At 39.2% G+C, this 14,724-nt stretch overlaps 1 protein-coding gene across 8 annotated transcripts in view; it reads left to right on the forward strand.

Annotated features, from left to right (window-relative positions):
- The window catches only part of LOC117589315 (titin-like), a 57,898-nt gene that overhangs the window by 26,692 nt on the left and 16,482 nt on the right, over nt 1–14,724 (forward strand). For 3 of the 8 annotated variants that reach the window (XM_034281116.1, XM_034281122.1, XM_034281119.1), the window contains 4 exons: nt 279–803; nt 1,387–1,469; nt 1,554–1,734; nt 1,834–2,196. In XM_034281116.1, coding sequence (XP_034137007.1) covers nt 279–803; nt 1,387–1,469; nt 1,554–1,734; nt 1,834–1,937 — 893 coding nt within the window. In that variant the 3' untranslated portion in view covers nt 1,938–2,196. Of the gene's footprint in view, nt 1–278; nt 804–1,386; nt 1,470–1,553; nt 1,735–1,833; nt 2,197–6,587; nt 6,948–8,364; nt 8,824–10,730; nt 10,962–12,033; nt 12,405–14,724 lie in introns of those variants that run through there. The other 5 variants (XM_034281117.1, XM_034281121.1, XM_034281120.1 and 2 more) reach the window with 4 other exon arrangements.

Consider the following 14,724-nt stretch of genomic DNA (forward strand, 5'->3'; position numbering starts at 1 on the left):
TTACATTTCCATTATCTTCATCTTTGAATTGGAAATTTTATTGAATTTTATTGAATTTTTTATTATTTGAATTGGAATTTGTAAAAGTTGCTCAAAATTTGAGCTTGAAAAATTGGTTTGAGAAATTCTTTCTGTCTTTTGTTTTACGCCTGATAGAAATTCATACAAAATACCCTACTAATAACCCAGAAACTCCTTACGTTTTTATCTGTGTTTGTTCCTTTGTATCTATAAGATTTACATATTTCCCCTCTCTAAAAATATGCTGTAAAAATCAGGCACGAAATGCATCGATCCCAATACCGGTTTGATCTATTTCAAATACGATTTCGGCTACGAATTTGGCATACTCTTTCCCGGCGAGGGCCACAAGTTTGTCAGTAGCCAGTGGAACAGCAAGGGCAACAGCAGCAATGCGCCCATCCAGAATGGTGGCCGGCATTCGCCTTACCCTTTGAAATTGGCGCCTGGAAATGAGCTGATAATACCCGTGCAACATGAGCATACGGGAAGGTCGACACCAGCTGCGCGCGGCTATGGCTCTGGCTATAACTCTGCTCCTGGCTATGTCCCCACTCCTGGCTATAACTCCGCTCCCAGCTATGCTGCCACTCCTGGCTATAGTTCCGATAACGAAACCCAACGTCGCCATGTCGGAGCTGCTGCCGGCGTGCGGTTGGCACCGCGCTACAATGCCCAGAAGCGTTACAGTCTACCCAGCAGCCACAGCCTTGACGTACATCTCGATCGTTTGCACGCCCAGGCGCCGCGTCTGCCAACCGACCAGCAACTCGTTCGCACAGGTACAGCAAAAAAAGGGAGCCACCAAAATGCACAGGATGCGCACTCCATCAAACAATCAAAACGCTGATCTAATGCCAACAAAAAATCACACCATTTCGCTATCGATGTTGTCAAATTGTTTCGTATTAGTCTGCTCAATTGTTATAATTAACACTGATCAGCCATCGTCACTGCAGTCAGTCTCTGTGTATAAATACCATAAAGCATATAGAAATATAGCATCCAGGCGTGTCCTTAACCCCAAAAAGCATGTTAACTTAACCCTCAAAGGAAAGGTCTAGCAACCTTTCTTTTGGTTTTATTCTTTTGCTCGCCTTTGCCTCGTTTTTGTTTGTTGCATGCAAAAGCTCATGTGTGTGTTTGTTTGTGTTTTGTTCGTTTGTGTTTTAAAAATTGTATAAACAAAAGTGAAAGAAAAAATATATAAGTTGATGTGCCGCCCGCTCGCTCGCGTTTTGCTGCCTAATCCCACTAATGGATGATGCTCCGCTTTGAGTAAAAAATAAACAAAATAATGCCCAGAAGCCAAGAGATTTTCCTAATGGTTTTTCATCCGTTTTGCTCTCTATGGAAATGCTGCAGTGCCGGAACTGCCCAATACTGAACCCGTCAATGCCCATTTGAGCCGCGATGAGCAGGCACAAAGGCAGCCATTATTCATAACGGTAAGCGCCAGTCATTTACCTTCGACCTCAACCGGCTACCACTCTGTAATCTCTACTCTCCATATCTCTCTGTGCTCCATGAAGCCCCTGAAAGACATTTCAGTGGGCGTGGGGGGCACAGCCCGTTTCGAATGCATTGTCCAGGCCCATCCGCAGCCGCAGGTCAACTGGAGCCACAACGGCGGGCATTTGGGGCACGGCAGTCGGCATTTCATTGAGTACCGGAACGGTGTGTGCCGTCTAACACTGCCACAGGCCTATCCGGGTAAGTGTTCATCATAATTGGGGGCACAAGCTCATTATCCATCTCTCTCTCTCTCTCTCTCTCTCTCTCAACCCATCCAAATTTTGATTTATTTTTCAGACGACAATGGAAGCTACGTTTGCACCGCCATGAATCCCCTGGGAGCCGCTAGCACGAGCGGAACTCTGAATGTTTCGAGCACAAATCGTGGATTTAGATATTAAGAGATGGCATTCAATACACAACATAAAGTGTACTATTATTTATTTATTTAATTTATGAATTGTTCAATGCCAAAGTTTTGCCTTATTGAAATTGTAATTGTGTTCGTTTTGTGGTGCCTAAAAAACTATACTACAGGCAACACAGCTATCCCATCAGATCAGCCCGAGAGGATGCATGCAAAAATAACAAAAAGGAATTATAGTATTACTTGTGTTTTTTCTGTCGAAATATCAAAAAATAAATCAAATATGAAAACGAGCAAAATTGGTTTTTCTCTTCAAATGGAATTTTCGGAAGGTGGAATCGCTTTGCGTTCAACATTTTCAGGTTTTTGGAGGTCTTTGATTTATTATTATAATTTATTTCTTTAATTTGATGGTTTTCCTTGCCTTTAAATTGATTTTCGCTTTTGGTTATAAAGGGTTTTCTATCAATCTTAGGTATACATTGTAATTTATTTCCCTTTTTTATGGACTTTCAATCGCTTTTCTACTCGAATTTAATGTCGCTTTAAAGATCACTTCCACTGGCGCTCCCTATAGTGAAAATCTGGTAATCTTTGTTCGAAAAAGCTCGCCATTTTCGAAAAAGCTTTCGGGAAACTCTGTCGTTGGATGGCGCCAACTGATCGCTTCATTTTAAACACTTCCAAGTAACAGGAAATATTCCTCAGAATAAATATTTTAAAAATATTTTCGATTTATGAAGACAATCTGATAGGTCAAAAAATTTCGAAATTCCCAAGAATTATTGTAGTTCTGTAAATATTCCCTTATAAGCAAAAGTTGATTGATAATTTTGTAAATGTTTACATTCCGAAATACTTGAACCGCATTCGTTAGATCTTTTTTGGGATATATATTCTGGCAAATTGATTCCGACATTAATAATATTTTTCTTTGATAAACTTTGATACTTTGTGGGGCTGCTCTCGTGATTAATTATTGTTTTAGCGTACAATTTGTGGTGCTGCCAACTGGAAAAAATGATCTTCCGTATGTTATTCTGAATGAATTACAAAACTTAAAAAGTTAATTTTTCATCAACGAAATTTCAAAAGTTACTCATTGCCACTAAAATACCGAGCATTTCCTCTGTAGTTCCTATAGAAAATCAGGTCAGAGTTACGGGACAGAGGAAAATGTCTAAACAAATGTTTGGATTTGTGTGGAATGAAAATATGTATGTTCTCGTTCAGGCAGGTTTCGGTTTCTTCGCTTTGTTGGCTCATAAATGATTTATTTGGGGTTTTCGGCAGCGTTTATTTATCTAATTTTCTTGGCATCTCGCGTTGGCTCTTCCTTTTTGTCTCGATCGGATCGCTTGCCAAGAATCGAATGGCGCAAAATGCGAGAAATTCGCTACGAGACGGCCACGGACGGCTAGCAGACATAAACACACTCTTCAAGGGGCCCGGGTGCTGCCTGTCAAGTCAAGGTAATGGGTCCACGTACAGAGAAGACCCAGCAGAATGTGGGCCTCCGTTCTGTTCCTCTCCCTCTGTGGCTGTGGCAGGCAAGTCCTTGACACTGACACGAAAATCTATGGCAATACCTGAACGGCGTCGATGGTGCCCTCGTTTTACTGGCCACCCACTCGTCCACTAATTTTGGGATGGATGACACACTTCTGTCGATGATTAGTTGTGGGTTTTGTGGGTGTAGTTGTTCCTCGCTGCCAATCTGCCAATTTCGTCTTGTGGGCCAAAGTGCTCGGTGTTTAGGCCATTAGGCAGTGGTCCAAGTGTCCTCAATTGCATGTTATGTTACTCAGCAGCAACAAACCCCCGAAAAACACTTCTGAATCATTAGCAGTGCATCGTTTGCGATTCAGCACGAATAATTCTCATTGAAATCAAACATATGACTCGGATCTTGATTTTATCCACATATATTAATGACTCATTAAATTGCTTATAAAATTGGAAAATACATAGATATATTCCCAAAAACTCTGTCAAAGAAAAAGAATTCATAAAGATGGAAAGAAAACAAGAGAAATATGAAAAACATTTCGCATATGCTGCGGCCCCAGTGTCCGTGCCCGGCCTTGTGCCAGCTGCTTTTTTGTGTCTATATTTTAATGTTGGCCATTTCATTTGTATACTGTTTGGCACATTTGCGAAATTTCTTTCGCTCTAGCATCAGTCTTGTTTCCCTTCATGCCCCCCCTTGCTGGACAAACACAATCTGTGCAAAGCGTGGGGCAAATGGTGTGCCATAGTTTCGATATTTTGGTAAATGTTAGATAGCCATGGACAAGCATTTTACGGTCTTATCTATGTTTGATTTTTTATGATATTTCTGAATCGGAATCTAGGATAAACTTTGTTCAAAATGAGAAAACTCTGGAAACAGTAGAACTCCTGTTTGCTGTTAATGGAACACACATTTCCCTCATATTTATTCTGCTTCTGAATCTTCTCTCCATGTGTTTTTTCAGGCATGGGAAATGTTACATCGAGAGTAAACCCTTTGGTTGTTTAGTGAATATGATACTGTAGCAGAAATGTTCCTTATAAAGCGGAAAAATTGTAAATTGAGGTATTATTTTTAAATATAAATCTGGAAGCGCTCATAGCACAAGGGTTCTTTCTATCAGTTTTAAAGGAAAAGCCTTTGTTTTTATTTTTGAATCCTTTCTACATTTACTCTTTCATTTATTATTTTACTGGACTTTATTGGAATATTTCTACTCTTGCAGGCAGATTTTCATATTTTTTACACTCATCCACAAAAATGCAAAACTTGTTGCCCTTCTTTTTGGACCACAAAAATTGTCGCTTCCTCCACACAGAAATGTTGTACATTTTTTGGTGATGAATAGCTTCGGTGCAAACATTCGCATTTTGTGGTGTGCGGTGGCTCTTTGGCTCGCGAGAGTTTTTCTAAATTAATTAGGCAATTTTCTATAAATACGAAAATGAACTCAGCGCCAAGACAAGACAAGAGTCACACACAGAAAACACACAAAAACAGAAGTGAGATTTTTCCTACTTTGCTACTTTAAATATTTCTTTCATATTTTTCTTGGGTTTTTCTGTATTTTCTCTTTGCTTTGTATTTGTTTTGTGATCCATTAGAGGGGGCATTAGATCTCTCATGAGTGGTTTATTGATGGTTCAATTGCTCAACAGAGGAAAGGCGTGGTCACACTTTTCATGAGGGATATATTGGATCTAGAAACCATCGTTAAGCAACTACGTTGCCGTATTTATATTTGTTGCAAATAGTTCTTATATTAATTTTGTGACCCTGGGGCGGCACTTGTCGCATATAAATAATAATACAAATATTTCCGCTCTCGTTGCAACAACAAAAATACATTATATACTCGTATACTCATCGTATGTATCTAAAGACAAGCCAAAACATTGAGCTCCTTCGATAGATATACATGGATAAGAGCCAACGCCACATCATTCGAGAATTCGATATTATAAACTAGTTCCCAGAGAATCGTAAAATTGTTTTTTCCACCCACAAGCAAACGGACTCTATAGCTATCTATCCGTTCTGGTCCATTCAAAAGTGTAATAAAGCAGCAGCAGACCTACAGAAGAACTACGCAAATGCCGGCTAAAATTTCGGGAATGTACAACCATTTAGCACTTCGCAATCTATTCGAAAATTGTTGTTGCTACTCTTTGGGTATTATAATATTTTAATGTCTATATTGTGTAGCTATAGATTTAATTTAATTGGGCGCAACATTGAAAGCCCCGCGGTGGCAACACACACAAATTCAGTTGCATAATACCCGATGACAGGCAGCAGTCAGGAGGGGGATACTACTCTTTCCCTCACCCTCTTGTAGAACATGCTGCTCCTGACTGCCACGCGTTGACCCTGCCACCGAGTGGCAGGCAGTCACTCAGTCAGTCAGTCGCTCGTTCTTTCTGGTTCGTTCGGGCCCGCAAAAAAAGATTCTTGGCAGCAAATTTATTTATACGCACGCTGTAAATTAGCAAAGAAAACAACACAAAAATGTCTGCTGCAAATATAATCAAGAAATGGTAAAGAGAGAGGACTGTTTGTATGAAACGAAGTAGTTGATACCCTAGAAAATGGGTACAATAATTACAGAGTTTAGGGTTAGGTTTGGTCTTAGGTTTGGGGGGGTCAAAGACAGTAAAGAAAAGTGATGAAAGTTTTTAATGTTTGATTAAATCGATTAAAAAACTTTTCAAAAATTAATTTATTTCCCTATCGCATATCTAAATATTCTCTATAGTTAATATGACCACCTTATTAAAGGGGTAGCGTATAATCAGGAGTCCAACAATAGAGAATTCACTAAGCTGAAAATTTGCAGCAATTCTAAAGCTTGCAGATGCTTAGGATGATGATGATGATGCTAATGATGATGGTGTTTGCTGATGATGCTAATGGGGCCAAGTTTTAGCATAAACACGAATGCCGTTAATGGCCAAAGGAGCAGCAGCAATAGCAGAAGCAGCAGCCGCCGCCGCAAGGCGCAACAATTTAATTGTTTTCAGCTAATTGAACAGGAATATAAAATCCCACAAACGCAGCGGCAGCGGCAGCCGCAGCCGCAGCTGCAATGCGGCAATAAAAACCAAAAAGATTCCCATCATTTCCGCGTTTCTAATTTTGCCAAGCTTTCTCTCTCTTTCTTTCTCTCTACAGATCAGGGCACACAAACGGAGAGTCTACTCATAACCGAAGAGGAGGATCTACGAAAGGAGGAAAACCTAGGCAAAACACCGCTACGCAAATCAGCTTCATTCAGCTCCTCCTCCACATCAACATCTCAGTCCCAATCGCCGGCAAGTTCTTCCTTGGGTTCGGCCACATCGACCATGTCGCTGCGCTCCTCCACGCCGCTGCGAAACAATCAACATTCCGCCTCAACGAGAGCCTTGAGGAGCGACACCATCAACACGTTCCAAAAATGGGAGACAACCATCGAGTCCATCAGTTATGTGAGCACCAAAACGGTGTCCATCTCAGACTTTAACGAGGAACCGCAGCTGCGCAAACAAACAGGTGAAATATGCACAATATTTTTGTTGTTGGTGTTTTTGGGTTTCGTTTAGTTTTGTTTGAACATTTTCTAAATCATTTTTGAGTTCATTTTGTTTAGTTTAAAACATTTTCTAAATCATAAGCAAAACGTTCTGGCAAATTGCTCACTATAAAGTGGGGCTGCAACCAATCTCCAAGCTGTGCTATCCATGCCCCATGCCATGAAATACCATCGCATATAGACAAACATATTTCAAATATCTTTGAGGTACCGCATGTAAAATCACTAAATATAGATTACAACCACACGCACCGCATTACCACCGCGCTCGTCCCGCATCTCTGCATCTCCTCTCAGATCTCTGTGTATCTCTCTCGGATCTGCACCACATTGCAACTTTCATTTACCAGAAAGGGAGAGACACACACACAAAAGGCGGGATGGGGCCATTGCGGCTCGTGTGTCTAATTGTATAAACAATTGATAGGAAAAACGACAAAGAGTGGCAGGGGTTACATTTTGCAGAAGGTCGATGGAGGGAATACCCTTTGCAAAGGCAGAGATAAAACTGTAATTGGCAGTGTGGAAGACTATGAGAATGTTTTTTTTTCTATAAGTATTTCTTTGAAAGTATCTGTAAAAAGTATCTAACAAAATAAGGAATCTTTTGCATCCCCCAAAACTTACTGAAACGGAAAGTTTTCCTATGAATGCAACTTATTCCGATATTCCGATTCATATTCCCTGAATTTAGACCCCATTCAATCGATTATTCGAACTCTTGCTGGCATACCCTACCATTTAGCTGAAATTTGAATAAATTCTTGAATAAACCTCTCAAACTGAGTAAACTGTGCTTATGCCGCCCATTTTGCAGGGTCTTGTGTGTCTTTTCTTTGACTTAGAGTCAACCACATTTGAACATTTTATACGCAAATTGCCGCTTGGCATGCAGCTCGCTCGCTCCTCAGTATCTCAGTATTTCGTCGACGTTTCGTTTCGTTTCGGTTTTATGGTTTTGCTGAATGGATTGGGTATGGGATTGGGATGGGGATTGGGGGACGCAGAGCCACTGTAGACTTGGGGGCAAACTGCAGTGGTCGCGAAATTTGATGCCAAAACAAGACTACGGCTCTTGTGGGGCAGCTTTGCTGGTTGCCTCGCTGCTTTGCTCTGCTTATGCGACTCATTACATCTCTGGGATGCCACAAAACATTGTGCCTCTGTGTGTATTTATAACTTTAAGCTGTGCTTGGGGGCTTTGCTTGGGGTCCCATTCTGCTGCATGTTGCATGATTCCTCATCATATACATACGCGACTCTCAATTTCCAGTGTCAACTCATCTTTGCATCTGCATCAGCATCTGTTGTGACCACCATCCCTTTGATGTTCTTCTTTGACGTTAATTGAACTTGAATTCTTTCTCTTGTTTGCAGTAAATTGAATGCCAGTGCAGATGCCACAAACACACACACACACGAGAGAGAACGCGTGAATCCCTACTAATTATTGAACTAATCTATATACTATCTATAGCTAAGCAGCCGCATTAATCCCAGCAGCTGCCTAATTATGTTTACTAAACAATTAATAACACTAATTAAAGGCAAAGTGAAATGTTGTTTTTCCTTGAAATTCTTTCTTGAAGCAGAAAATGACATAATGGCATGGGTATTTTTGCGCCAGCATCTCTTTCTCTCTCTCCCTCCCCTCTCTGTGTCTGCCAGATACTATGCAGATAAGATACAGATTCTACGCTACGCGTAGATACAACTTTCGTTCTGGTTGTGGAGAGATAAGTGCTGTTAATCTTAGAGACAGCTGCCACCGCACTGGTAGATCGTGGCGCATCGCTGACTTTTTTGCAGAACCGGCCGGCCTAACTGTCTAAAAAACCAGAAGATGAGCTCAGGAAAGAGCTGGCTAAGACAGTAGATGCGTGCGGCAGCGTCAGACTGCAAGCTTATCTTTTAGTAGCACTTTAATGGGGTAGATACATTTGTATCGTCTGGCGGTGACAGTCGAAACTTTGCCTGCTGCTGCTGCTGCGCCTGGCTGGCTGCGTGCCTCTCTCTCTTCTGCCTTCTCGACTACTTCTAAGATACTTAGTTCTCACACACAACTTGTTGTGTGTTTTTTTTGTAACTTAATGAGTGTGCCACTGCAGCATGCCACCGACAGTACGATTACAAGTACGAGTACGAGTTGCACTGCTGTGTGTCCATGTTAACAATTAATTTGAGTGCCACAATAAAATACAACAAAAAAATAAAACAATATTGCATGACCATTGAAAACCGGGTTGCCGTAAAAAGCATAGCCAAAGGCTGCCCCTGCTCTGCTCTGTCCGTCCGTTCGTCCGTCTGTTGGCCATATATGGACGCAAAACCAAAGCCAAGTGGCAAGCATTTTAGGTGCAATTTGTATCTAAAGCCAGTGTTATTTCTGATTTGGCTAAAAAAGAAATAGAAAGTTGCAACATTTGTGTGACCAATTGGTCACTCGAAAACATCTCTATGCTAATGATTAAGACACACGAGTATGAATAATCAAGAAGTGGGAATACATATACATAAATACATGTGTATGTATCGGTACATCAGGGGGCGGCATGAGCCAACATTTTATATCTATCTGTCCATCTATCGTATGTGGTTTTAATTTTAGACAAATAAAATAAATTACGTGGAAAATGCGAGTGTGGCACAAACCACACGAATCAAAATTCAAATTAAAATTAAAATTTCCACTAAAGAATGCAACGAATATTTATTTATTTATTCTGATGGATACATCCTGTGGCATTCAGTAACGAACATAAGGATTGCATCTATCTTTGCACCTAAATGTATATTATATATGTATAAGCTTATATCTGGAATCAATACATGTGTATCTGTGCCGTGTGTATGCATTTTGTATCTAGAATTTCTCTGGGTTGGGATATTTTCTTTTATTTTTCTCGTTTTGTGCAGACAATGTTGAAAAATACGTGTCAAAAATAAATCGCCATATATTTTTAGCCAACTTACTCAAAACCCGAACACTTTCCGAACAAATCCCAACCAGTAGAACAAGAGAGAGAGAGAGAGAGAAAACTCTCAAGCAAGCGGAGATTCTCTTTTGGGAAAACCGAAAGCCAAATGGCTGTGGGCCATATGGTGTGGATCTGTTTTGGGGTATACTCAGGGACTATTTGACTTTTTAAATATGTTGAATGAAGTCTAAAACTCACTCAAAGATTGCTTGGGAAGGCATTTGGAAACTAGGAGAGGGAGTTACTAAAGCATTTTAATTGCAATTTCAATGGAAATCTGAAGGACACATCTAATAACTATTCGCACTATAAATAACTGAAAGAAATAATCTATAAAAATCTTTACTTATGAATGAAAGATGACCCACAATCATCAAGGATCTAAAACAGATATACCCTTAGGCATACCCTACCTAGTTCGAGTCTCTCATCCACTGCTCTTCTCGCACAAAATGATATGCCTCCCAGTGACATGTGTAGTGCATCATCCCAGAGCGCATCCATCCCAGAGAGCGTTTTCCCACAACAACAAAAAGCGCATGGAAAGTGCAAATATATAACCGAACCCCATCGAATCTCGTTTGGATGTGGCACTCTCCTCGCTTCGTGGAGGAGATTGCTCGAAGATTGCTCTCATGGCGCCCGTCGCATTGCTTCGTTTGGAGGAGATCGTGTGTGCCCGAGATCGTGTCGTGTGTGCAGCGAGCAGAGCAGAGCTATTTGATCGCATTCTCGACAAGATTTTGTCATTCTTCGCTCGCACCTCACAAACGATCGACGTGTCTTGGTTTCAGTCTCGGGGATTATGACTTGAAACAGTTTGAAAATAGATATTTTTTAGTAAAAGAATATACATATATCTATATATATATCGTATATATACGCGCACACAAAACGGTACGGAATATAGCTATATAGAGTTTTTTTGTACGGGCGCAAACATACACACACTCGCACACGCACACACGAACATCGCAAGGATAACGAAATCATAAAGTAAGGATAAAAAATCAAGTGAATGCAATGGAAAAATAAGTGTTCATGAAAATTTTCTCTGGTTACGAAACCACTTTTCGAAAAAGAAGAAAGAAAAAAATCAGAAATTCCGAAAGAATTTTTCAGTGCGCTAAATATCTAAAAATATCACACGAGCAAGCGCGACGGTTGTGCCTTCGGTCGTCGTGTGTGCCTGCTAACGGTGGGGAGGGATTCGTATACCGATTCGTATCGTATCGGATCGTTTCGGTATTCGGTGGTGGTCCGCACCCAATCCAACGAATGGACTGTGAAATCGTGTGCAAACACAGATATCAAGAGATATTCTATATATATGTTCGATAGATATATGAACAGAGCGCATATATATCAGGGAGTGTATAGATATTATCCTGGCTGATCCTGGCAAGGATTACACGCTGATCGTGCTGGGATAATGCTTCTATCTCTCGCTCTATCCCCTCTCTCTATATCTGTGAACAGCGGAGTTCGAACAAAGTTTTTCTCTGAAAGAAAAAACGTTTATAAATAGCATCAGTGAAAAATAAGAAGCTACCACCGAACCACCGATCCGATCCGATCCGATCCACCCATCGTACCAGAGGAGACTGTGTGTGTTTGTGTATGCCTGTTGAGAGTGTATGAGTCGCAGTGCTGCTAAAAATAGTTGAGGGAATATGCCTCACAGCCCAAAGAATATGAATATGAAGAAGAAAGATCTTTAGATCTGATTTATATCGAAAGAAATTTTCAAGTAAAATCCGAGTGTATTGGTGTGTGTGTTTGTGTGTCAGCAAAGAGAAACAGAGAGAAAAATCTATAAAACAAGCACAAAAAACAACTGTGTGACAGGTTCATGCATAAAATTAAATCAAGTTAAAGATACCAAGCCCCAAACGACATAATAAATGTTTGCCAAAAAGTGTCAGACAGTGATAAATGGTGTGTCGCTCTCGAGTATCTCTCGAAACTCGAAATTCAAAAGTGAAAATGCATAAAAATGTAATGTTATTTTCCATCTCTATCTTTGCTTGCCCCTGCTCTTGCCCCACCCTGCCGTATTCAATTTCAGCATCATAAAGAAGCGAGATCAAAGATAGATAAATATATATAAAAAAGTATATCAAGTGAAGAAGCAAATCAAAAAAGAGAAAAGTGATCGAGAGGTGTTACAATCTTAAAGTGCAGTTTCAACTGCATATCTGATTTGGTTGTCATTTGTCAAATGATAGTATATCAGTGATATATAACGAAGCAACAAAATGCAACGACAAAATCCGAACCCGTACCAGCAGCAGCAGCAGCAGCAGCAAGTGCAGCAGCAGCAGCAGTACTCCACTCAGGAGTACTCGCACTCCAGCCAGGAGCAGCATCAGCAGCAAAGGATTAGCCGCACCGAACAGCATGTTCAAAGGAGTCAAATCACCAGCACCCAACAACGAGGTCAGTTGAGTCGAAGGACTTAGTTTCAGGGGACAGGTTCAACCCTAAAGGTTTCAGTGGGGATTCACACCGTGGATTTAGAGTCCCCACTGTTCCAAATTGGGGGAACTGTTCCCGCAGAAATGGCAGTTGTGACAACAGCTTATAGCTTTTCATCATCCTGCTTGTTATTTCACCCAAAATGACCTTGAAAATGTCCTTTACTGCATGCCGTCGATCAAATGTAAGGCCTGAGCTCCTCGGGAGGTTTTCTTTGTTTCTGTAATTGGTTTAGGGACTTGATTCGCTATTTATTTACATATCTTTTGTGTATGTATATTTTATTTTATTTGTGAATATTTTAAGGGAAATATTTTGGGATATGTTTTTGAAAAAATTTCATTTTAGAACATGTAAATATCACAAGATCAGATAAGATCGTTTTTTTCCTTAGAAAATGGATGAAAAATTGCATGGAATTCGGGGAAAATATGTTGTAAAATTAAGACTATTAATCGATTGTACTTTCGATTTAGCGCTGACATTTTAGTCATCAAAAATGTTATAAAAAATGCATTTTTCAGGTCCTCGTATAGAAGGCATCTCAAAGAAAAATTTGATTTTCATTACATCAACGTAATAAATGTCTTCCAACTTGATAAACTCCCTCGTCTGCCAGATTCCCTATTCTATATTCCTGATGTGCATTAGGAAGGAATCTTTACCAAGAATTCATGACAAATAATTATGAAATTCAGTGGAAAATACTATTATATTATATATAAGTATACGGATATTGATTGATTTATTTATTCTGTAATTTGAATGTAAACAGTCAGATAAAAGTTACCAGAATGCGGATACGTACTCATTGCAATAAACAAATCTGAAAAATACGAAAATACAGAGATTTAGTATTGTTGATTGTATCACAAATTGAAAATAGATCTTATTTCCTACAAACTAAAACTAATAAATAGTAAAAACCTTACGAAAATATGCATAAATATTTCTCTACACTGCAAAAATATTCTCAAATAAATATATGTATAAGTATGGATGTGTCCGCAGACATGTGTCATCATTAAAATTTTACCAAAAGACATCAAAAAAATATATTATATTTTCGACAAACACTCGTGGGAGAAAAGAAAAAGCAAAATATTTTCGAACATAAATTTATATTCATGTGTCAACTTGTGTTTCATCATTTAAATCTTAATTGATGATCAGTTAGACGAAATTCGGAACAAAATTCGGACAACTATTTATGGGTTTATCTATTCATCTGCCAAAATCCCATAAGACTGCACTGACACACATATACGAATACTATATAGATACGCTATCTATATCTATGGCGTATAAGAGTGGCGCGATGACAAGAAATTTGTTTACATTTTGAGGGTATAAGAATCAGCCTCTGACTAATCAGAGTGAATGGGATATAGAGTGCAGCTCTCTCTCATCTCTTATACGATCAGTCGGAGCATGCGTGAGAAACGCGAGAGAGGCGAAGAGAACTCAAAGAAGAAGGAAGATAAGGAGACAGCTGTTTCTCTCAAAGTTGTTTATCTTTTCTATGTTGTCTTTCTGTCAGCTGTTTTTGGGAAGTCGTCAACCTGTAGATACATACACACACAAGTATCTTTCGTTAATGACACACTTCCTAGAGATACAATTGATAAACAAATGCTTAAAGATAGCATATAAACAAAATACAGATGCGAATATACATACATGGATATATATGTAATTACTTATAGATAGTTTCTACTTATAGTTTTGGCGTTTACTTATAGCTAGTGTTTATTTATGGCTGATTTATGGTATAAATAGTTTCATTCATGTTAAAAATGTTAAAAAAAAAAAAATGAAGTTGAATTAAGTTTTACGTAAAGTAATTGCTCTTGGTTTCACTTTAAATGATTATAGAAACTTATTTGTAGGAATATGATTTTTTAAAACACTTTTAAAGGATATTTTGGTAGCAGCTTTTACTAGAGAAAATATTGATAAGGACTTGAATATTATTATTTTATGTGTTTCTATTTTCTTTTTATCTAAATAATCATGGAACCTTTTTCCAATATTATTTCATGGCTGATGGAAAATATTAGTAGCCATTTTTCTTGAATCTTGTTTAAACCACAAACTAAAATACAAACAAATTCCAGCACTAAAAGCTCTTTCTTCGTATTTTTTGTGGAATTAAGAACCCTCCGTAGACCTCCTTATTTTCCCTAATATTTGTTGTATATCCCCAAAATGTATGCTCTTAACCCACACCATTTAATGCCACTCTCATTTGCCGCCTTCAGCAAGTCCCCAAATTTGTGCT

Source organism: Drosophila guanche, unplaced genomic scaffold (assembly GCF_900245975.1).
Source record: "Drosophila guanche unplaced genomic scaffold, DGUA_6, whole genome shotgun sequence".
Classification (NCBI taxonomy): domain Eukaryota; kingdom Metazoa; phylum Arthropoda; class Insecta; order Diptera; family Drosophilidae; genus Drosophila; species Drosophila guanche.